At 33.4% G+C, this 26,596-nt stretch overlaps 1 protein-coding gene across 3 annotated transcripts in view; it reads left to right on the forward strand.

Annotated features, from left to right (window-relative positions):
- The window catches only part of LOC145246071 (uncharacterized), a 114,186-nt gene that overhangs the window by 37,705 nt on the left and 49,885 nt on the right, over nucleotides 1-26,596 (forward strand). For all 3 annotated transcript variants that reach the window (XM_080107918.1, XM_080107919.1, XM_080107917.1), the window contains exons 7-10: nucleotides 254-305; nucleotides 1,465-1,510; nucleotides 12,823-13,023; nucleotides 22,145-22,297. In XM_080107918.1, coding sequence (XP_079964044.1) covers nucleotides 254-305; nucleotides 1,465-1,510; nucleotides 12,823-13,023; nucleotides 22,145-22,297 — 452 coding nt within the window. The remainder of the gene's footprint in view (nucleotides 1-253; nucleotides 306-1,464; nucleotides 1,511-12,822; nucleotides 13,024-22,144; nucleotides 22,298-26,596) is intronic.

The following is a 26,596-nucleotide window of genomic DNA, read 5'->3' on the forward strand; positions in this document are numbered from 1 at the left end:
TCGAACAGGGGGCTATACTGCTGACTTTTTAGAGCTACGCAGCCACAATAAAAAAAAAAAAAAATGACCTGGACGTGTTCTATATTCTTTTGCTCATTAGAAAAACTGGTTCTCCAAAACCTCATTTTCAAAAATTATTTTCGGAACAAAAAGAAAAGCTATTAGACTATTTTTACACATTTCCATTTTCAAAATATTTCCTGAATATTTTTATGTCTTCTTTGAGATTCACTGTCATTGTTTTGTTTTTCAGCAAAACTCAGCAAAATGCCAGTCAGCAACTTCTTGAAGCTGAAGTCTGCAAGGTAAGTAATCTCCCTTTTTTTTTTTTTTTTTTTTTTTTTTAAGTATTAAAATGTACAATTTATAACCATGGATCCAGGGAGGAAGTATTAGGTTGGAAAACCCATCATCACACACAACTCCAACAGTATGAGCCATTCTGAAAAGGTACAAAAATAACCATGAACAAACTTGTCAGTATTCCTTCGTAGGGATGCCTTCTACATCAGGCAAGAAACGAATTCACCTCTCAAAGGAAGTGGTAATGTTTGGAATGATGACCAAACTGAACCAAACCTAGTTCAGATAAAAGTCAGGCCCCATGCAAACCAGATACTATAATCAAAATGTGCCAAGAATTCTCCACCTGGCATGAGGAGAAACTGAAAAAATTCATTTTAATTATGTTCCTTGCATGGTAGCAAGATGTGACACAAGGTCAGTTTAATGTGGGAGAAAAACGGCCCTCCCCTCTCCTTGCGAGGGGACTTTCAGAATTACACATTTATCTAATGTATTTTTTACATTTTTTAATATGTGAAATAATTGTGTTGATACACTGGTTCTTATTAGAGTACTGAAGTTAAACGGAATGGAGCATGGCCAGTAGCAGATGAGTGACCATTTGGGAATGCTAGGTGATCTATCTCCTCTTCCCATGATCGAGATATACGTGTGGCTGAGAAGTGCTTGTGAATTTGATATTCCTTTGGAGGAATTCGGCATAGTCCGCTCAGGGTTAATGCAACACCGGTTTTATTTTGTAGCACTGTACATGTTTTGTAATGTTCCTTATTTTTATCCCCCCCCCCCACTCTTTATTTTTTCTAATCATTTGAACGTCATAAAGCATCCTCGTAATCAAATTTTGTTCTATTCTTCATTTTTATTCCTCATCATCTTCATCATTAACCCTTATCCTTGAGTGGCTTTTGGTTTTACTAAGTAGTAGCTTGTAAAAAGAAGTATTTGTACTTATGATTAATTAGTATGGGGAGTATAATTGACCTGATGGATAAAGTTGCAGACTATGGAATCTCTTATGCCAAGTTCAAAAATAAAAAAAAACACAAAAGATCCACATATAAATCTCCTCATGAAGAAAAATTTTAATTATTGAAGACATAAAAGCAATTCACTTTTGCTTCACTTTACTAAAAAAAAGTCTACTTTCTTTTCTAGTTGGATGGTGATGTTCCCTTTTCTGAAAGTATTCATTTTGACTGCAGTAAGTATTGCATTTATTTCACCTTTTTGTTTTGCTTGGTTTACGAAAACCTTATACTTGCGTTAAAATCATGAATGCAACATTGTCAGATTTCAATTCAGTTGCACTTGATACAAAACCACATACCACTAGAAATATTCACAACAAGACGGAAGAATTGGACAATGTGACAGTTCTTTGTTTTTTTTTTGTTTTTTTTAATGAAAATTGCTCCAGACAAGGTGAGAAGCTACCTGATGCAAGGAGCTAACAAAGAGCAAAAGATAATTATTATAAAAAAATATGAGAGGTCTATGGCCTTAATCTTGAAAAGATCGCCTATAAATAGGAGGAAAACAGTCTACAGCTAGAGTTCCACAAACCTACATTTTTTAAAAAGAAGCTATTGGAATATGAAGTTGTATTACAATGAGATATCAAAACGATGAATTAATGGAAACCACTAGACTAACCCTTATCCTCGAGTGGTCTCTGGGCCTTAATAAGTGGTTATGCCTATGTAAAAAAAAAAAAAAAAAAAGTCAAATGAGCTGAAACAAAGGAAGCAGGGAGTAGATAAGATAATTCAGCGCTTTTACACTATTGGGACGAAATTTCGGAAATCGTAAAACTAAATTTCACATGAAAACAATGGTATCTACATATTCTTCATATTTTTAAGATGACTATATCCAAAAATTACAAAAATCGATAAGGTAGAAAATTATTAAAGAAAATAAAAAAATAGAATTTGATGAAAACGATCATAGGACACAGGATAATTCAAAAGGGAGGTAATTTTCTGTTTCGATTTAAAGAAGATAGCTGCAATTTTTCACCTGCTAACATGATTAGTTGTTTTGTTTTTGTTTTTAATAATTCAGTAATATTCAGGTAATATTGACTGCATAATTTGGAAGCTAATATTGTAACTTACTAGAATTGACAAAAAAAAATCAGTAGAAACCATTGTTTTTTATCTGGAAACTACAAAATTTCATCCTAATAGTGTAGAAGTGCCGATAATTCTAAAGAACACGCCGTAATAGTATTTACAGAAAAGACAAGCAGCATCATGTGTTTGAAAGAAAAGTTGTAGAAAAAAGGGTGAGGTCAATTAAATTACGGATATATTTTTACACTTTATCAAGCACCCTCAAACAGGACAGATTCACCAGTTTTAATATGACGACAGTACCCCATATATGGTCTTGTAGTAGATTTGTAGAGATAGAGAATAGCTTCCGGCGCTAAAAAGTGTTTAGGGCGATAGAACAAGAATCAGAACGAGCAATGGATTTAATCTATGAACGTCAAAAAAGATTTGATGCAAAAGAAATTTTTCAGTTCTGCCATATCTAGTCCGTAGGTGCCCCATTTAATGGTTTTTTCAAATCAATGTATCATTTTATGAAGGGTCACAAACTTGAGTCTTTCAACAAACTTGTAGAAGCCTGTAAAAAAAAACATGTCCTATTCAATGCTGAACAAGAGATACTTTGACCAAATGTCGGGACTTGTAGATCGTTAGCAAAAATCATGGACAATGGTTGTCTTTACTTTGAAAAGTATTTGTTGTTTTTAAATATGCTTCTATATTGAATCATTGTTTTAACATGCCATAGACGTTTATTCAACAAAATATTTTCCAATATAATTTAGCAAGTGTGTGTGTGATTGTCTTTTTAATAACTGAAGATTTATATATATATATAGTGCTCCTCACCTTGAGTTGAGCATATTGAGAAGTGAAACACGAATTACCATTAGCATATAAGCGACGCTCTTTGTGTAAACAAATCGAGCGGAGGTATTTCGAACGATATCAAAACATCGTTAAAACTCACTACTCGTTCAAGCAACCACCAATAGCGTAATGGTTAGGAGCCTTGACTGCCGTACAAACGTTCGGGCCTCAATCCTGGCTTGAGGTAGTTGCCTGTCTAGCCGCACTGATGAGCTGTGAAACAGCGAAACAGTACTGTATGTGGATGACTATATATATATACATATATATTCATCCACATACTATTCGTTTTATCACAACTCATCAGTGCGGCTAGACTAGCATGTCTCCCAAGCCGAGGATTGAACCTAGAACAATCGCATTGAGTCAGCAATTCTACCCATCGACCCACGAGAGCGGCGCCCATAAATAACCTCAACAAATGTCCATTTTAAACACATTCATTATAGTGCTCAAACCACTTGTTTACAAACAAACAGCGAGCCTTGCAAAAAACTGTATAGAGCTTTTGTTTAGTTATACATTTTATGTTTTCAATTTTTCTGATGTTTATTATGTATAGATCAAAGATATTAATAGATGTCCCATAGGGTTTTTTTCTTCAAAGCATTTTGCGATTTTTTTTGTCTTTCGTCAAGACATCGTCAGGAGAATGTGTAAGATTTGGTTGTGCTGAGGGTGCTTAGTAGCAGTCACAAGCAGTCATAATGGTTTATGCGTGCAAAGCCATTTGTGCCCAGTGGAGAGGGAGGGAGTGTCCAGTTATCAGGTGAGGGCAGGATCAGAAACAGGGAGGCATTACAATAGGCGTTTTAAAATGTTTTGGCTAGATTGGTATGTAACCATATTTAGGACAAGTTTCTGATTTCGCTTCCAAAATGTTTTTATTTTTTAATGTTGGTTTCATGGTGTATTATTTGTGTGTTGCTGACTAAAATTTCTCTAACTTCGGACGAGGGGCAGTTATGTTTTTTTCTGTAAACATATTACAGCATTTACAAAGCTCTCTGTTGTTTTTAACAATGTTTGTTTAAATGAAAAAGTACTGCCTAAATATGCATGCTATATATATATATATATATATATATATATATTTTTTTTTTTTCTACTCTACTCTATTTAATACTCATCATATTGCCACTTGGAGCCTAAGGGGCTACTATTTTAGATCTTGTTAAACAAGGGACTGTGAGGAGTTGAACAACGAGAAGTCTGTTCACATTACCATTTAAACTTCTACAGTTTAGTTCAGTCAGAGAAGCAGAAAACAAGGAGGGAATTCCAAAGTTGTAGGAGATGTCCTTTTCTCTTCCCTGCAACCTCTATCTCACAGAAGAGATGTTGCGAGCTTGTCTCTGCTTTATTGTTATTTTCATGGCAAGTGCTCGACTGAGCTTCAATCTATGGTCCCCCCTCGCCAAACTTTCACAAGAAACACTAGTCTAGCTGAAAACACTATCAATAATTCCCCCCACTCTTTATCTGTGCCTAGACCTAAACATAGATTCCATGAACAAAGCTTCTTTCTTAGAACTGCACGCCTGTGGAACTGTCTTCCGTTTTCCTGCTTTCCAGCTGACTACAATCTGATTGTTTTCAAGTCCAACGTAAACAAGTTCTTGAGCCGTTTCACTTAAGTTAACAAATTTACCGAATTTCCATTACTAATGATTTATTATTCAATTTACTACTGTACACTCTTAACCCTTATCTTCGAGTGATCGCTGAGCCTTGATAAGTGGTTGTGCCTATGTAAAAAAAAAAAAGAAAAAAAGTCTAGCAGTAATAAACTATAAGGGTAGAAAGATTTCCAGCACCTAGAGACCTGAACAGTGAAGGGATGGGAAGAAATAGTTTAGATTCAAAATAGTCAATTGCATCATGTTAGAGCAATGATTCTCAAATTGTTTCAGGTTGTGGACCACTGGCCTAAATCAAATAAATATTGTGGACCACTGGCCTAAATCAAATAAATATTGTGGACCACTGGCCTAAATCAAATAAATATTGTGGACCACTGGCCTAAATCAAATAAATATTGTGGACCACTGGCCTAAATCAAATAAATATTGTGGACCACTGGCCTAAATCAAATAAATATTGTGGACCACTGGCCTAAATCAAATAAATATTGTGGACCACTGGCCTAAATCAAATAAATATTGTGGACCACTGGCCTAAATCAAATAAATATTGTGGACCACTGGCCTAAATCAAATAAATATTATGGACCACTGGCTTAAATCAAATAAATATTGTGGACCACTGGCCTAAATCAAATAAATATTGTGGACCACTGGCCTAAATCAAATAAATATTGTGGACCACTGGCTTAAATCAAATAAATATTATGGACCACTGGCTTAAATCAAATAAATATTGTGGACCACTAGCCTAAATCAAATAAATATTGTGGACCACTGGCCTAAATCAAATAAATATTGTGGACCACTGGCCTAAATCAAATAAATATTGTGGACCACTGGCTTAAATCAAATAAATATTGTGGACCACTGGCCTAAATCAAATAAATATTGTGGACCACTGGCCTAAATCAAATAAATATTGTGGACCACTGGCCTAAATCAAATAAATATTGTGGACCACTGGCCTAAATCAAATAAATATTGTGGACCACTGGCCTAAATCAAATAAATATTGTGGACCACTGGCTTAAATCAAATAAATATTATGGACCACTGGCTTAAATCAAATAAATATTGTGGACCACTGGCCTAAATCAAATAAATATTGTGGACCACTGGCCTAAATCAAATAAATATTGTGGACCACTGGCCTAAATCAAATAAATATTGTGGACCACTGGCTTAAATCAAATAAATATTGTGGACCACTGGCCTAAATCAAATAAATATTGTGGACCACTGGCCTAAATCAAATAAATATTGTGGACCACTGGCCTAAATCAAATAAATATTGTGGACCACTGGCCTAAATCAAATAAATATTGTGGACCACTGGCCTAAATCAAATAAATATTGTGGACCACTGGCCTAAATCAAATAAATATTGTGGACCACTGGCCTAAATCAAATAAATATTGTGGACCACTGGCCTAAATCAAATAAATATTGTGGACCACTGGCTTAAATCAAATAAATATTATGGACCACTGGCTTAAATCAAATAAATATTGTGGACCACTGGCCTAAATCAAATAAATATTGTGGACCACTGGCCTAAATCAAATAAATATTGTGGACCACTGGCCTAAATCAAATAAATATTGTGGACCACTGGCTTAAATCAAATAAATATTGTGGACCACTGGCCTAAATCAAATAAATATTGTGGACCACTGGCCTAAATCAAATAAATATTGTGGACCACTGGCCTAAATCAAATAAATATTGTGGACCACTGGCTTAAATCAAATAAATATTGTGGACCACTGGCCTAAATCAAATAAATATTGTGGACCACTGGCCTAAATCAAATAAATATTGTGGACCACTGGCCTAAATCAAATAAATATTGTGGACCACTGGCTTAAATCAAATAAATATTGTGGACCACTGGCCTAAATCAAATAAATATTGTGGACCACTGGCCTAAATCAAATAAATATTGTGGACCACTGGCCTAAATCAAATAAATATTGTGGACCACTGGCCTAAATCAAATAAATATTGTGGACCACTGGCTTAAATCAAATAAATATTATGGACCACTGGCTTAAATCAAATAAATATTGTGGACCACTGGCCTAAATCAAATAAATATTGTGGACCACTGGCCTAAATCAAATAAATATTGTGGACCACTGGCCTAAATCAAATAAATATTGTGGACCACTGGCTTAAATCAAATAAATATTGTGGACCACTGGCCTAAATCAAATAAATATTGTGGACCACTGGCCTAAATCAAATAAATATTGTGGACCACTGGCCTAAATCAAATAAATATTGTGGACCACTGGCCTAAATCAAATAAATATTGTGGACCACTGGCTTAAATCAAATAAATATTATGGACCACTGGCTTAAATCAAATAAATATTGTGGACCACTGGCCTAAATCAAATAAATATTGTGGACCACTGGCCTAAATCAAATAAATATTGTGGACCACTGGCCTAAATCAAATAAATATTGTGGACCACTGGCCTAAATCAAATAAATATTGTGGACCACTGGCCTAAATCAAATAAATATTGTGGACCACTGGCCTAAATCAAATAAATATTGTGGACCACTGGCTTAAATCAAATAAATATTATGGACCACTGGCTTAAATCAAATAAATATTGTGGACCACTGGCCTAAATCAAATAAATATTGTGGACCACTGGCCTAAATCAAATAAATATTGTGGACCACTGGCCTAAATCAAATAAATATTGTGGACCACTGGCCTAAATCAAATAAATATTGTGGACCACTGGCTTAAATCAAATAAATATTATGGACCACTGGCTTAAATCAAATAAATATTGTGGACCACTGGCCTAAATCAAATAAATATTGTGGACCACTGGCCTAAATCAAATAAATATTGTGGACCACTGGCCTAAATCAAATAAATATTGTGGACCACTGGCCTAAATCAAATAAATATTGTGGACCACTGGCTTAAATCAAATAAATATTGTGGACCACTGGCCTAAATCAAATAAATATTGTGGACCACTGGCCTAAATCAAATAAATATTGTGGACCACTGGCCTAAATCAAATAAATATTGTGGACCACTGGCCTAAATCAAATAAATATTGTGGACCACTGGCCTAAATCAAATAAATATTGTGGACCACTGGCCTAAATCAAATAAATATTGTGGACCACTGGCCTAAATCAAATAAATATTGTGGACCACTGGCCTAAATCAAATAAATATTGTGGACCACTGGCCTAAATCAAATAAATATTGTGGACCACTGGCTTAAATCAAATAAATATTATGGACCACTGGCTTAAATCAAATAAATATTGTGGACCACTGGCCTAAATCAAATAAATATTGTGGACCACTGGCCTAAATCAAATAAATATTGTGGACCACTGGCCTAAATCAAATAAATATTGTGGACCACTGGCTTAAATCAAATAAATATTATGGACCACTGGCTTAAATCAAATAAATATTGTGGACCACTGGCCTAAATCAAATAAATATTGTGGACCACTGGCCTAAATCAAATAAATATTGTGGACCACTGGCCTAAATCAAATAAATATTGTGGACCACTGGCTTAAATCAAATAAATATTATGGACCACTGGCCTAAATCAAATATTGTGGACCACTGGCCTAAATCAAATAAATATTGTGGACCATTGGCCTAAGTCAAATAAATATTGTGGACCACTGGCCTAAATCAAATAAATATTGTGGACCACTGGCCTAAATCAAATAAATATTGTGGACCATTGGCCTAAATCAAATAAATATTGTGGACCATTGGCCTAAATCAAATAAATATTGTGGACCACTGGCCTAAATCAAATAAATATTGTGGACCACTGGCCTAAATCAAATAAATATTGTGGACCACTGGCCTAAATCAAATAAATATTGTGGACCACTGGCCTAAATCAAATATTGTGGACCACTGGCCTAAATCAAATAAATATTATGGACCACTGGCCTAAATCAAATAAATATTGTGGACCACTGGCCTAAATCAAATAAATATTGTGGACCACTGGCCTAAATCAAATAAATATTGTGGACCACTGGCCTAAATCAAATAAATATTGTGGACCACTGGCTTAAATCAAATAAATATTATGGACCACTGGCCTAAATCAAATATTGTGGACCACTGGCCTAAATCAAATAAATATTGTGGACCATTGGCCTAAATCAAATAAATATTGTGGACCACTGGCCTAAATCAAATAAATATTGTGGACCACTGGCCTAAATCAAATAAATATTGTGGACCATTGGCCTAAATCAAATAAATATTGTGGACCATTGGCCTAAATCAAATAAATATTGTGGACCACTGGCCTAAATCAAATAAATATTGTGGACCACTGGCCTAAATCAAATAAATATTGTGGACCACTGGCCTAAATCAAATAAATATTGTGGACCACTGGCCTAAATCAAATATTGTGGACCACTGGCCTAAATCAAATAAATATTGTGGACCATTGGCCTAAATCAAATAAATATTGTGGACCACTGGCCTAAATCAAATATTGTGGACCACTGGCTTAAATCAAATAAATATTATGGACCACTGGCCTAAATCAAATATTGTGGACCATTGGCCTAAATCAAATAAATATTGTGGACCACTGGCCTAAATCAAATAAATATTGTGGACCACTGGCCTAAATCAAATAAATATTGTGGACCACTGGCCTAAATCAAATAAATATTGTGGACCATTGGCCTAAATCAAATAAATATTGTGGACCATTGGCCTAAATCAAATAAATATTGTGGACCACTGGCCTAAATCAAATAAATATTGTGGACCACTGGCCTAAATCAAATAAATATTGTGGACCACTGGCCTAAATCAAATATTGTGGACCAATGGCCTAAATCAAATAAATATTGTGGACCACTGGCCTAAATCAAATAAATATTGTGGACCTTACCATTTTTGAGTCTGGATAAATTATGCATACATACCAGGTATAATGTTCATTACATATTTAGCTTACTGGCTTTAATTCGCAATTGTATTAGTATTGATTACACTGACAATACAATCTCCAGTGTCTGGAAGATGGGCTGCTTTAATATTTATCACTGCATATGATATATATAAAAGTGAAAATGTGTATGTATAAGGACACTTCTCACTCTATATACTCAACAAATTTTTGATCTACAGACTTGAAATTTGGTATATAGGATAGTCAGACATGAAGAAAACCTTTTAATCGGTTTGCATCAAGAAAAAAAGAGCTGCTCAGGTGTCAAAATTAAAAAATTGGTACTTGAAGGTCATTAGATTTTTGTTTGTCAACTTTTTCACAAGATTTGAAAACACTTTTTAAAGATCATGGCAAGCTGGTCTAATGGCTATCATACTTGACTCACTGTCTTTAGGTTTTGGTTTTGATCCTAGCTTGAGTATTTTTTTTTTTTTTTTACTTACAAGAAGTGAACTGTTTAGAAAAACCATAATACTCGCATGCACATGTTTTAGTTTCTTTCCGTTGTTTTTCTTTTTTATTTTATTTTTTTTAAAAGGAATTTAACGTTACGTTTAATACCGGGCAATGCCAGGTACATCTGTGAGTATATCTATCAACATGGAAGTGTGTGTGTGAAGTGGACACTTCTCAACCTATATATACTCAACAAATTTTTTATCTAGAGTCTTTAAATTTGGTATATAAGGTATTCAGACAGGTGGAAAACTTTTTAATTGGTTTTCAACTAGAAAAAAAGGATATCTAATGTGAAAAAATTGGTACTTGGGGGATCATCAAAGTTTTTTTTGTTAACTGTTTCATGAATGCACATGTGTGACTTGTTCACATGACAGATTACTTATGTTAAGAATAAGTAGGTTTGAAAACACTTTTTTAAAGATTGCGTCAAGCTGGCATAATGGTTATCATACTTGACTCGGTCTTTAGCTCAGCTCGAGTATGTTTTTTTTTTTTACTTACAAGAAGTGAACTGTTTAGAAAAACATAATATTTGCATGCACGTGTTTCAGTTTCTTTCGTTTTTTTTTTTTTTTTTTTTTTTTAAAACTTTTTGTTTAATACCTGCAGTATTTCTATTTATAATAAATAAGAATTCTGTATTAAAATATAATATTTATGGATATTTTATGACCGGGCAATACCAGGTGACCTGCTAGTTTATTTATATATATATATATATATATATATATATATATATATTTATATTCTGTTTTTTCATGGCTGATAAGAGAGCATAATTCTGTGGTAGAAATTTTTATGCTTTAAAGTTTTAATGTCTTCAAATATTTATCAATAATATTTTAACAATTCATGGTGTAAATATATATTTTGTATTTGAATGGTTAACAGATTAATTGATTTTCTATGCATATATTTTGGGAGTAAATAGTCTATAAAGGAATTCTATTCAACCTAGTGTTGGGACGATTTATCAGAATTGGAATCGAAAAAATCGGAACTTTTTGGGTTATCGGAATCAGAAAAAAATTGTGCCTATTTTTTGATACCAAAAGCGATTCTTTTGATTGACTTCTTTTTATTTGATTTTTTTTTTTTTTTTTTTTTTTTTTTACACAGGCATCACCACATTATCAAGGCCAAGCGGCCACTCAAGGATAAGGGTTAAAGAGTGTACAGTAGAAATTGGAAAATATAGTAAATATTAGTAATGAAAATTCGGTAAATTTGTTAACTTATATGGAATGGCTCATCAAGAACTTATTTACGTTAGACTTGAAGACAACCATATTGTACTCAGCAGGAAAACGGAAGACAGAAAAATATTCTACTGCTGGTAGTAAAACTAAAATAATGAATATCTATTGATTTTAAACTATTGGTAAAACTAAAATCGATAGATATCTAACCTATACCACTATAAACTATATACATATTTTCCCCTCTTTTCCATGTGTTAGAAGGCGGTGGCTAGGGTCAAACCCACATGTGTATTATTTTTATGTTTGAGAAAAGATCTGCACATTTAACGTGTTTTTAAGGTAATCGGGGAAACAAAAACAACTTTAACTAAGCTAATTACAACATGGTCAAGTCCAATGTTAATAAATTCTTGCCAATCTGTCTATCTAAATAATCAAATTTTGACCATTTACCCTATCACTTCCAATCATTTGAAGGTGTTAATCATTACCAACAGACAAGCTTATTAACCTTTGCCCTTGAATGGCTTTTCAGTCTCGTACTGTTTGGATTTATCGAACCAGTTTTTATCTTGAGTATCATTTTCATTTTGTTATCAGATCGATATTTCTTTTTACGGCTCAAAATAATCCAAGGTTTCTCCTTGATGAAGAAACCGAATATTTCGTAATTAATCCTTTTTTTTAAACAAGCATTTAACAGTTTCAACTTTTGTTTTCTTTTTCTTGTTACTCTGACTTTTTCTTTTTCATTTTCCACCATCTAAATTCTGACGTTTGTCTCTGTGGCGTATCAACCCTTTTTTTTAAATCTTTTTATCAACGGAAAATGATTGAGTAGAAAATATGCTAGATTTTTTTTTTTTTTCTTTTAGAAAATAACATACATATTAGCAGTCTGCCATTTTCTGTTTTGAAATAGCAGATTTGTCAAAAACATAGATCGCAGTTACCTTCCCGGGATTTTCAGAACTCTTCACCATTGAGCGATACGATAAAATTCTATAATTTGCAAAATTTTATCTTTACTTGTAATTATTTTTCTGCTCAGTCATTTTTTGTAATATTTGTAATCTTTACTAATTTTGATATGACACACACAAGTATATAATAATGGTTTTTACCTAAAATGTATTTATTTTAAATCACACAAGCACTGGAATTTTCTACTTGTGCCACTACATTGGCCGTATATGTGCATGGATAATGGTCTGGTCTATTTGCTGAAGACCCCTTGAAGAAACTGCTTCATTAAAAGCACATACTTTTTTCCTTTCAGGTGATCTTAATAACCCCAAGAAGGGTCCACTGCGAGTGCCAAGCACAGACTTGTCCATTTTTGAGATGACTTCCGGTGTAACTCCGGAGAAGTTTATGGCATTCAACCAACAGCAGGAATATCACAGAGTTCAACAGGAAGCCAAGCAAATGTTTGCGGAACATTCGTCTCTTCATGATCAGCCGTTACACTCTCCTGAAAGTAGGTATATTTTGTAACGGCTCTTGTCAAGAATTTCCCCTTCATAAAAAATAAAGTAAAATCTGTTTGATGCATGTAGCTGCGATGAAACAAAAATGTCATATTCCAAAAATCACATAAATTGGTCAAGTAGATTAATTTTTAACCAAGAAAATCAAATTTTATGAGTAAGTGAGGAAGAACTGTACCTCGAAAATAATTAAAAAACAAAACAAAAAAAACAAGGGAGGGAACTCAACAATAATGCAAACTTGCATTATTTTTGTTGTAATGCCTACGAATTCCCATTAATTGCTTAAAAGTAATTTTCTTTATAAAAATAAAACTATTTGATCAATTTATGTGATTCGTGTTCATTTTTTTTTTTTTTTTTTTTTTTTTTTAAATATGTGAAGGATTCTGGAAAAGAACCTTTGTAACTTCATTAATTATAATAGACCATGTTCATTTCGCAACAAATGTTCATTACATTTTAAAACTGGATAAATATAAAATAGGTAAATTGACATTTCGCTGTTTTAAATTTACTTACCATATATTTAACGCTATGAAATTTAAATAAAGGTGAATATTAATATCAGAACTTTAAAAGTATTAAAAAAAAAAAAATGACTTTAAAAAAGTGTTTGGGAACCTATGGAAATAATGATAGTTAGAAACGAGAATAGATTGTACATTTTATTAGATGGAAACAGATTTGTACATAATAATGATTAAACGGTTTTTATTTGCCCATTACAATTGGCCTTTTGGCCAAGATCAAAGTGTAGTATCTGTTCTTCAGATGCTGCACTTCCATTTCTTGTTCTCTTTCGGTGAAGAAGCAGTCCTTCACGACCGAGACAATTTTTTTGTTTTTGTTACCTTTTTTCCACGTTAAAAAAGACCCTGGTTTCTAACTCTGTCCCGTGGGGAGGCATTGTAAATAGGTACAATTATTTACATCTTTGGTACTTGCACAGTTTAATCAAGACATTAATTATGCAACGAAGTTCTCTGAAAAAAATTTCACTTAATTTCATCAAGTAGTTTTTTTTTTTTTTTTTTTTTTACAGCGAAAAAACAATTTGTTATTATACCGAGCAAAATGTTCGATTTTTAGGAAGAAAAGCTAGTATTAAAGATGGGAAGGGGTGTCAGCGCTTTAACCGGAGTTATCTCCCTTTGACATTTCTAAAATTCAAACAAATTTTTTTTTTAATCCAAGATGGCCGCCTTCAACACGCTCTCTCATAAAAACGTGTTTTTTTGCTGTAAAAAAAAAAAACTACTAGATGAAATTAAGTGAAATTTTTTTGTCGGAGTACTTCGTTCTATAACGGATACATACAATTTAAACTTTTTTCGGTATTTTCATTTTTTAATGTCTTGACTAAACTGTACAAGTACCACATCTTCATTACAAAGTATTTCTTTTCAGTTATACTTCTATAATAATTATATTTGTTGATCTATACAGAATCGTTTTCATCTAATTTATTTCTTCATATTTGTGTCTTACCACTCACAAAAGACCACTTTATTTTACATTTTGAAAATATTAAAATTAAATAAACACACTTTCATCATGGACATTTTGTATGCGCATCTACGCATTTAAGGATTCTAAAAAAAAAAAAAAAATTGTCAGATTTTCACAAAATTCAAATTTTAATGCATTTATTTTTAAAACGGATTTTTTGTATCCATATATTTTGTATTCTATGTTTTAAGTATTCGCAATGTACACGAAAAAGGTGATCCTTAAAAAAAATAAATAAATTGATATGATCTTTTATTTTCTTTACCTTAATATAGCATTAAAATTTTGTTCAGCTTTCATAAAATAAAATAGAGGAGGATACCAACGAAAACGCACATTATTGGTCCCCCGACAAAGCAGGGATTGAACCTAGTTATTCAGTCATGTTCGTCCATTTCCACTTTTCTCAATAGCCACACCTTGGATTTTTGAAAAAATTTTACACAAACATTAGTGATGGTGAAAGTAAATTTTTCACTTGTGGAGGGGGGGGCTGCGTGCTTTGCTTGTTTAGTTTTATTTTCTCATTAGGAGGCAGCATGATATTTTAATTTATGCAGATTTCATATTTATTATCATAGAGTAAAATCTATTGATTATTATATTGTACCCAATATATAGTTGTGATTTCAAAAAGTTAAAAAAAAAAAAAAAAATAAGGTATCAAGTGGGGTTCCATCAGCTAGAATAGAAAATAAAATCTGGTGCTACCAGATCAGGCTTTCTAGTGGCTTCTTGAGACGAAATGCACCTACATTAAACTTCTGTTTTTGTTTTCTATTCTCTTTTGTAAAACTTAATTATGTTCTACAAAAACAACAGCCCCCCCCCTTTTTTTCTTTCTTTCCCTACTTCCCAACCCCGTCGGTGGGGCATTAGAATACACCGACTCTTCCCCTGCAGAGAGTAAAAACCTCTCAAAGGGGCCACCTATTGGCCGTGGGTGGCGACCCGTAATGACTCGCGGGAAAGGATCCCGGTGGCTGAGCAACTGATATCTAGGGAAATCAAAGATATAAGTTGCAACACTCCACTTTGGCCCCGTACAAGGCTAGACAGGCGGTCAGAGGGGCCCGATCCGATCAATCGGCTACTTACGTCAAGCCCTAACACATCTACTTTTTTATCAATTTCCTCTAAACCATAACAAATACAATTCTAACCTATACCACTATAAACTATATACATATTTTCCCCTCTTTTCCATGTGTTAGAAGGCGGTGGCTAGGGTCAAATGTGCCAAATGATTAAAGTCATGACATGGCTGTATAGTGCCGGAAGTTACCACAAATGACTTGGATTGTGTAACTAAAGGATTATGGGTGCTCATGGCTCCAATTTGGGACATGTATACTGTTTATATAACCCTGGCATGACAAGGCGAATAGGTTTCCCCCTTAACATGCCCCAATATTGGATTCCGAGGTGGGTGGGGAGCATAAACAATGAATTTAAAATATATATATATATATATATATATATATGGCCAACTATAAAAACTCCAAGTGCCAACATGTAGACTCCGATAGTTCAGATAATGAACTACATCAAACATCCTCAAAATTTATTGTATTGGAATCCACCGAAGAAACCAAAATAACTGACTTATCACCATTTATTATACATAAAATTATATCAGCATATATTACCCCCAAAAATGTAAAAACTTTAAAAAATAAAACCCTACTGGTGGAAGTGGAAAGAGAAAAACATGCCACTTTTCTCCTAGGAATGAAAACTTTCCACAACATAAATATCAAAACTTATCCACACAAGAATCTGAATACATTCAAAGGTGTAGTAAAATCGAAAGACCTCTCAATGTGCAATACTGAAGAGATAACAAAAGAACTTAAAAACCAAGGAGTAATAAACGTTAAAAGAATTACAATAAAAAAAGAGAATCAGACTATACATACGAACACTTACATTATGCAGTTCGATAGACTCACTATCCCAAAATAAATCAAAATTGGGTTCAACGTTGAAAAAGTTGAACCCTTTATACCAAACCCACTTCAGTGCTTTAAATGCCAGAAGTTTGGGCACCATGAGGATGCATATAGAGGACGAGCAGTGTGCGGCAGATGTGGCCAGAAAGATCCAGACCACACTGTCAATGACTGCAATCTTGATTGCAAATGTGCAAATTGTGGAGAAAACCATCCTGCTTATGCTAGAGCATGCAGAATCTGGAAGAAAGAAAAGGGAGTGTCAATAAAACATACCAAAAACATCTCCTTCCTTGAAGCCAGGAAAATAGTAGATGGATACATGAAGGAAAAGACGTACTCTCAAGTCACCTCACATTGTATATCATCCAACATCACTAACCAAGACTCCAAATACGGAATACTAATAAACAAATTGTTACAATTGGGACCAAACGACTGGCCCAAATTTATAAATGAAATCAAACCAAACATATCAAAAATTAATCATCCCATTAAATCATCAACTAATGTTACCAATAAAACAAATTCTCAACCAAAATCAGAACATTCAAGAAAACAAAGTTGATCAAAAGAAAGACCACAAAAATCACCAGTACATCGTGCAAATGCTGAAAAAGACGAAACTAAGGAAGAACAAAATCAGTTAAAAGAAAGACCACACAGGTCACCAATATGTCTTCCCCTGGTGAAAAAAACACACTTGAAAAACAAACAAAAGATACATCTACCAAAAAACAAAATAATATAAAGAAATTACCACAAACAGAAGCCACTACTACTACTACTACTACTACTACTACTACTACAAATAGGTTTACGGAATTAGAAGACATGGAAACTGAAGTTACTCCTCAAACCAAAACAAAATCCTCATGAATTACAAGATAATCCAATGGAATTGCCGTGGATTGAAGGCAAATTACAATGAAATTTTATTGTTGCAAACTAAATTTAATCCTTTGGTTATTTGTCTCCAAGAAACCTTCCTTAAGAATGAGGACAATTTGAATATAAAACACTATCAACGATATAACTACATTCATAATACATGACTTAGAGCCTCTAGTGGTGTATCAGTATTCATTAAAAATAACATACCAAATTGATTAAAAACAAATTTGCAAGCGGTTGGCATAAGAACAACTTTACACAAACCGATAAGCATTTGTTCTTTATACATACCCCCACATGATGAAAATGAATTGGAGAACTTAATGATCTTCAAAAATCTTCGAAAAGAACAACACCAGAAAAATCTTATCTTACATAAAAAAAATAGGACTCTTCCAAAAAATATAACCCCAAAAAACCTTATGTTCTGCAAAAACAAAAACAATCTGCCTTTTCCCACTTTTCTATCCTCCTATTTTCGCCTTCCCTTTCTATCTCCCCCACTTACTGACTGGTTTTCAAACTTAAAATGCACTGATCAATAATACTGTAACCCTTTTCCCCCTCCCATTGCAAAACCCAATCATATTCTGCAAAGCAGAGAACAAAAATGACAAAATCCACTATAAAACAACGAAACCAAAAGCTACAATCTAACGATTGAAAATACAAGGAGTTTGAAGAATAAAAATCTCCTATAAAACAACTGGATACAACATTGAATGCTATTCCCAAAATAACTGGATTCGGCATTAAATAACCCACAAAGGGTTGATATGCCGTTAAACAAAACTAAAAAAAAAAATAAATAAATGAAAATAAAATATATAGTTCTCTAGTCTTAGTTGTTACCATTTGAGCTATCGTCAGGTGGATAAGAAATATTTAAAAATGCGCTGATTTTAACACATAAATGTATATTTGCACATGTGTACAAGTGCACTTTAAATGGACTTATGCCAACAGAGTTCCAATTATTTTTCAATTTTCACTTCTTAGCAGCTATTTTTACCGGCTAAAGATGAAATCAAATTTGTTCCACAAGTCCAAGTTGTATTGTTACAGTTCAAACCTCTCTGACTCGCATGCTCTCCAGCACCGCTACAAAGAAACATATAAATAAAAAAAGGAAATAAAAATCTGACTCGATATATTTTTTTTTTTAATTGCAAATGTAATGTCTTTATTTGTGATTCCTACAAAACAATGCATTTCATTATTTTTCCAAAATCTTTCTGCACACACACACGTGCTTTTTAAAAGTCTCTGCCTCGCCAATTGACGCCAGCCTCAATCAGTGCTTTCTTGCCCTCAACTTTACACATCCATCTACTCCGGCATGCAACTTGCTTCTTTTTTGGCCATGTGGTCTATTTTTCTCTTCTTGTGATGCAAGCTTGTGCACACATACTAATTTGCATACATGCTTTAACTTCTGCTGCTGCTGCTAATATCTTCGTAAGCCAGTTATTCTACAGCTTTTGCTGATTTTCTCATATGCGCTTATACGCTTTCTGTTACAGTTTCAAGTTTGTAGACCAAAAATTGAAAGAGGAGTTTGATAGAAACCGTTCCTCAGACAATATCACTGATATATTATTTATATATATATATATATATATGTATATATATATATAAAGTGCTATAATTTGTTGAAGGAGAGTAATTATTTCCCAATCTGATGATTTAATTTGAAATAAATTATTTTTCTTTAAAACAATTGTGGTTGTGGTGAGGGAGTTAAGCAAACAATTTAAATAAGGTGTTGACAGTTTTATCATCTCTAATATATATATATATATATATATGATGAAAATAATGGAAATAGTATTCCGACAAAATAGAGAAAATAAAAAGGAACAAACCGTATTATGTGTTCATCAACGTTTCGTCTTTATTTCGAGACTTCCTCTGGATGAATGAGATTAAAAAACCAAAAAATATACCAGTATAAAATATTTGAAAATGTTTCACGTGCACAGTGTGACGCAGTTCTATTTCAGAGAAACGGAAAATTGATGTTGGAAATTCAAAAAGGAGGGGGGGGCTGGCGCTGTTAAAGAGAAGGAAATTTTAGTGACGTCATATAGTCGTTAATTTAATTTCCAACATCAATTTTCCGTTTCTCTGAAATAGAACTGCGTCACACTATGCACGTGAAACATTTTCAAATATTTTGTACTGGTATATTTTTTGGTTTTTTAATCTCATTCATCCAGAGGAAGTCTTGAAATAAAGACGAAACGTTGATGAACACATAATACGGTTTGTTCCTTTTTATTTTCTCTCTCTCTCTCTCTATATATATATACACACACACACATATATATATATATATATATATATATATGTGTGTGTGTGTGTGACTGTGTAGATGCAAAATGGTTCTCTATCAAACTATTCAGTCAATGTTTGATCTACAGACTTGATATATAGTGGATTCAGACCAGTGGAACAAATTCGATGTGGTTTTTATCCAAAAAAAAATAGCCGCTGAGGGGTTAAAATTAAAAAAACGGGACTTAGCAGATGTAGTTCAACTTAATGTATATCCTCTACGCATGCGCAAATATACATTTGTGTTACTTTTAAAAGTTTTCATACCTATGTGTTCTTGGGTCAGATAGTAGTGAATGCATCTGGAGATGGAGAGCTAAATGTTTTGGTTTTGATTTTAGCTAACGGCACCCAATTCATATTTTTATTTCTTTTTTTTTACGCTTTTGAAATCACTACTATCTATTCGATATAATATAATCAATAAAATTGGCTTTATAATAATAAATATGAAATCTGCATTAAATTACAATATCATATTTAAGTATTTTGCGACCGAGCAATGCCGGGTAGCCTACTTGTTATAGCATAAAGTAGGGATGTATCACTGTTCTTCACAATAGATTTAAGATCTATAAAGCATAGACACAAGGAATTTGAATGAATTCTTATAAACTAGTTGAATACCTGTCTTAGGAAAGGTAAAATTCATTCTCAAAACAACAATTTTAGTGACTTCTTTCCCTTACAAAGATTAAAATTAAGATAATGCTATTAAATTTTATATATAGAATACTTATTTGAATTTTCTAGAATCAAGATCATTACATGATCTTGATTCTAGAAAATGTCTAAACTTTTTAAGGCTTAAGCTTAAGGAATCATAAGAAGAAATTAAAATTCAGAATCTTGCTTAATTGGTGTCCAGTAACTATCAATTAAATTCAAGGCAACTTTGAAATATTTTAATTTTCAAATGAGATTCTGCCCATATGATCATGAAAACCTTAAAAATATTCCAAAGAAACCAAAATTTAAGAATATTTATTAATTCATATCTGATAACTAATATGGAGGATCTCCACCAGCTCATGAAAGTTTTCAATCTCTACTGCCTTTGTCGCATTCTTTGGGTCAGACTCTTGAGCAGGATTCCCAATGTCACAATCTGCACTAGGTGTGATATTCCTAACATTGAAGCGTCTCTGCTCAAAAGAAGGCTTATATTGTTTTGAGCACATCCTTTGCCGTTCGCTAGATGAGTTGGCTTACCAACTAGTGGCTCTAAATACACCTGCTAGCTGGAAAATGTGGAAATTTGGCCAGATTAAAGCCTGGCTGTCAACAGTCAAAGCAAATCTGGAATGTGTTTTGGGCCTTCGAATCTTCAGTGTTCGTCACTGGAATCAAGAATGGCTCATGCAGAGGACTCGGCTGCCGACTGACATGGATGGGTGGCACAACTGTGGTGAATTTGTCTGGAGCCAATTCAACTCCCATTAGGAAAATGTCGCTACAGATACAAGATAGCTAGTGTTAAAATTTCATGAAAATCGGTGGTAACTGAATTTTCACAAAGAACTTCTCCTTTTACCCTGTTAGTATAAAACTAAATTAAACTAAATATAGCCAACTTTACCCACCGTTATAACTAGCAACTGTGTTCCAAAATTCATAACCATTTGTTAATTAGTTTAGGAGTAAATCCTGTACATATAAATATATAAACATGTACACATCCTCGTATTATTTCGATACTTGGAACTAATATATATATAAAGATATATATATATATATATATAATGTTTATCTTAATTGTAAAGAATATAACTCCCATTTCCACCTCAAAGATGTCTTCTATATATATAAAAGCCAAACGTCTGTGTGTATGTATGTTTGTTTGTAACGCTAAAACTTTTGAAAGACGGAACCAAACTTGACAAATTTGGGATCATATCGAAGCCCCATCACCCGGATGACAAATATCGAAATTTCACGTCAAACGGACCACTAGAAGTTGGTCAACTGATCAGTTATCTTCGAGGGGGGCCCCCAAAAAACTTGTCATTATCTATATATATAAAAGACAAGTGTTTGTTTGTAACGCTAAAACTTGAGATGAAAGATTCCTCTCCCCTAAGAATAAAACATATGTTCAATATCTGCTTTTGTTTTTTCATTGTTTATACGGTCCCGAGCAACGCCGGGTAGCCCTGCTAGTGTTAATTATAAATTAGAATTCTATCAATTTCTTTATTGCTATTGTGCATCTGTTTATAATTTATTTTCAACTGAGGCAAATGTGTTTATAGTTAAGTTCTTTATTTTTCCTTCAGAAAAAGGTTCTGAAATTTAACTGGTGAAAACGATTGAATAAAATGTTTTAATATGCAAAAAAAAAAATTAAAAAAATAAAACAAACAAAACAAATAGTATTTCATTAAAAATATTTTTTTTTTATTTTTGCAATTTTCAGCTTCTGGCGGATTCAATGCGATGAAAACTATGGATGAAGTTTTGAACAATATCCATAGTCAATTGCAAGAGATGTACAATGCTGATAAACATCCCGGGAATGGTAACAGTGGTAGTGGTACGAATGCACTTCATCAGACTGACGCTGTCAAATGTAAAACCTTTTTTTTCTTTCTGCTTTCATTTTGTATTTTTATTTATAATCACAGTACATTGCAAATATGTTGAGCTATGAAGATTTGATTCTGCTGTATATTATTAATATAATTACTTAAAAGCTTTTGGTGTGCGTGTGTGTGTGGTGGGGGGGTGCAGATCTTATGGATTAGGAGCATCCCAAAAAGAGCACTGATCAAAGGGAGACGTTTTTCAGTAATGTTAGATTTTTAAACTTTTATTTCTTGTTGAGTTGAATCGTAAACAGCACAATATACACTTTTATAACGTTTTCATCACAGATTTTTATTCAAGAAAAATTTTGCTGTTAAAAAAAAATTGATTTACAAAATGTATTTTTAATTAAAATGTTGAGTCATCCTCTTAAATATTCTTCTTTTTCACCAATTGTTTTCAATCCTCTTATAGTATTCTTCATCATCCAGGTGACAATCTCATTAACACTTTTTTATTTTTATTTTTTTGAGTGGCCTTTTGGCTTTGATACATGATGACTCATTAGTATACAAAAATGATAAGTTTAAGGAAGCCAAAAATGATATTATTTTTATTTTTTTTTTTTTTCTGCAAAATTATGTCTTGCAGAAAGGAATGAACAATCTTTCAACCATTTAAGTTTCATTTTCAAGAAAATTTTTTTTTTATCTTGTAGATTTCAGTAACATTCAATTTTCAAAACTTCTACTTCCAGTTGAACCATAAGCAGAACAATATGCACTTTTATAATTTTTCGACTGCAAATTTTTATTAAAGAAAAACATTTTATTAATAGTAAATAGTAACAGTTAAATTTTTTTCACTTTTGACCTCATAGCACCTATTTTTCTGGTTAAAAATCAAATCGAATTTGTTCTACAAGTCTAATTATCTCTATATATGAAGTTTCAAGTATTTAGACCAAAGAATGACAAAGTAGTTCGGTAGGGACCTTTTTTGAGATAAATTTACTCTAAATGCAGTTTCAAATGCTATGCAATTATGCACAATGTAAAAAATATGAACAAATAGAATTCTGCGTAATTGTGAAATGAAACTAATCATCGAATAAGAAAACAGAAAAAAAATGAAGAGTGAATTAATAAAAGTTTGTTTTTAAAAGGAATATGCAAATTAGTACAAAAATCTGTGTGAAGAGTGGAAATGTTCACAAGAATATGAATACACGAGTAAGAGTTTTATTTACAAAGTTTTCTTTTAATACAAAACGTGTTCTTATAAACAAAATGTATTTCTAATTTTTAAACAGGTGGAGTCAAAACCATATGATCCGTTTTTTTTTTGTTTTTTTTTTATAACTCGAGTTAATCAAATTGAAACAATCTTGGAATCAAAATTAAACATACAATGAACACAGCTTATTTGAAAAGTTGTGATTTACAAGATTTATAGTGCCAGAAACTTTGTGTTGGTGGGAATTATGGTACTTTACATGCTGAGCATCTCAGGTGGTTTAGCCAATGTACAGCCACTTTTTATATTGGTTCCATAACATCATCTGGAGGATTGTGTGACAAATGCGAATAGTCGCTTGGGAACGTCCATCACCTTGTAATATCAGTTAATATCACTCTAAGTTCTTGATCCCAAGCTGAGGAGCTGTTGCTCAAAATGACAGGATACTACAAAAAGGCTGATTTGGAAATCATCAGAGATGTCCTATGGACTAATATCTTTTCTCTTTTTGCTGAATGGTGTGTCAATGAGACGACTGAACGATGCAAAGCAGCTATTAAATGAAGTATTATAGCAAGCCGCACTCTTCCTAATGGTTGATTTCAACTTGTGCATGGCCATTGAACAAAGGCTGCACGTAATCGGCCATTTTGTCTGCTATAAGTGAAGTACAAATAGGCAAACGTTCACAGAAGCTAGAAATAACTGTACGAGTGAAATAGAAGCTGCTGAGAGACTGCATATTGAGCTGACCAGGAAATGTATTGAGTTTAAAAAAATTGCGTCGTGTGATGTTTGGAAAATTTATAAGTGTGCTGAATAATGGACAATAAACAATTCTCCGACCATCCAGGTCTTGGATATGATCTTAAACTATATCCGATGATGAGGCCCCAGCTTGTGGGCTTTGGGGAATGTGGAGCCAACCTTTGATTGCCATTGCTCCCAGGTCCACTCTGACCCAGACTGGTAGTAACTGTTAGGGTCCCAACTATGGGTTAAATAGAAACCGATTTGAAAAAAAAAAAAATATATTCTATTAAAAAACTTTTCTTCAAAATCACTGGATTCGGCATTAAATAACCTGAAAAGTGTTGATATGCCGTAAAACAAAAGCAACCAACCAACAACGATGAGGTTGCTTGCATGGTAAACAAGAAAGCTGACCTGTTTGCCCGGTGGTTTGCCTTCAATTCTACCTTAGACCTCTCAAAGCATTCCCTTCCAAATTGGATGAATGCTCAAGATAATCAGACCTTTCGTAGACAAGAGAAAAATCCAGGTTGTCCTCAATGTCTGTATGTCTAAACAACATGATATTACTGTAGGTGTTCCCCAAGGGTCGATCCTTAGACCTTTAGGTCCTGAACTGTCATCTAGGCTTCAGCCTCTGTCCCATCGACGAGATGTTGCATCCTTCTGCCTGTTCTACAAATACTTTAATGGTGAATGCTCTGACGAACTGCAAACACTTGTACCTCCCCGACGTAACTACCCCCGACAAACCCGACAAGCTACTAAGTCTCATCCCTTTACAGTAGAGATCCCTAGGTGAAAGAAAGCCTTTTACTCGAATAGTTTCTTCCCCAGAACTGCGGGTCTTTGGAACTCCCTTCCGGGATTCTGCTTTCCCAACTGCAATGATATGCAGAAGTTCAAGTGTAATGTTAACAAACATCTTTCTACTCATCTCCCTTCATAATGACCCCGCTAATTAAGTCCCTGATAGTAGCCCCTGCTTCAAAGTGGCACTGTGCCTTGTTTGGGGTGAAGATTGAATAAAAAAAAAAATTATTCCTGATAATCATCAAGGTGCTCCCTAATAAAATTGTCTGAGATGGGTATGTTTGCTGATGAGCTCACACTGTATAAGAGGCAAGAGGGAATTGCAAATGTACACAATGACAGGAACCCTAGAAAACTTTCAATCTGTAATGGAATGTGACTGTAAATGGATTGGACTGCTTGGAGGGCAGATATGGAATGTTACCTGGTGTTGCCACCCCAAAGTCTGGGACACTTACAGCGCTTTAAATATCAAAACCAGACGATAAGATAATTGTGTCAAATCTCTCTATATTATAAAATTGACCTTTAACAGTCTCTACCAAACTACTCTGTCAATTTTTAGACTACTGACTTCGAACTTGATATATGAAGTATTCAGACCTATAGAACAAAATCGATTTGGTTTTTAGCTGGAAAAATAGCTGCTAATTTAAAAATGGAAACTTGGAAGGCATAGTTTTGTGCATGCTCTATGCATGCACAAATATACATTTATGTTTAATTGCGTTAATTTGTCAAGCTTTTATTTGCATGTGTCATTAGCTCAGATGGTAGGAAATTTTTAGTTTTGATCCTAGCTGATTGCACCCGAGTTATATATACATACATATGTATAACTTTTGAAATCACTACTATATATTGGGTACAATATAATAATAATAATGGAGAATTGGCTCTATAATAATAATATGAAATTTGCATAAATTAAAATGCGTTTCAGCATATTTTTATTTTTTACTTGGGACTCACGACTTATCAAGGACCAAAGGCCACTCGAGGGTAAGAGTTAATGAATGTAAGGCGTTAGTGTAGTAATCGTTAATGGTGTAAATTGGGTAGAATTTGATTATTTATGGGGACGGCTCAACAAGAACTTGTTTACATTACCATATTGTATTCAACCAGGAAGTAAGCCAGTGAAACAGTGTTCCACAGGCGAGTAGTTCTGGGAAAGAAGCTTCGTTCATGGAATCTGTGTTTAGGTTTAAGCACTGTTAGAGAGCGAGGGAAATCGTATGTTGTGGTTGTAGTTAGTCGAGTGTTTTTGTGAAAGTTTGACAAGGGGAGGAACCATAGATCGGAATTCAATTGAGCACTTGCCATGAAAATAACAATAAAGCAGAGATAGGCTCGCAACTTCTCTTCTGTCGGAAAGAGGTTGCAGAGAAGATAAACGGGCATCACTTATTGGGTTTCGTAGCTGGTTTTGAACTCTATCCATACTAAGAAGCTCCTGTCCAGATGTGGCAACAGTACTCTATTTTAGGGCGTACGTGGTTCTTATACAGATAGATACAACTGGACAACGTCAAGT

The sequence above is a fragment of the Euprymna scolopes genome, chromosome 23 (assembly GCF_053919585.1).
Source record: "Euprymna scolopes isolate OS-2025 chromosome 23, ASM5391958v1, whole genome shotgun sequence".
NCBI classification, from domain to species: domain Eukaryota; kingdom Metazoa; phylum Mollusca; class Cephalopoda; order Sepiida; family Sepiolidae; genus Euprymna; species Euprymna scolopes.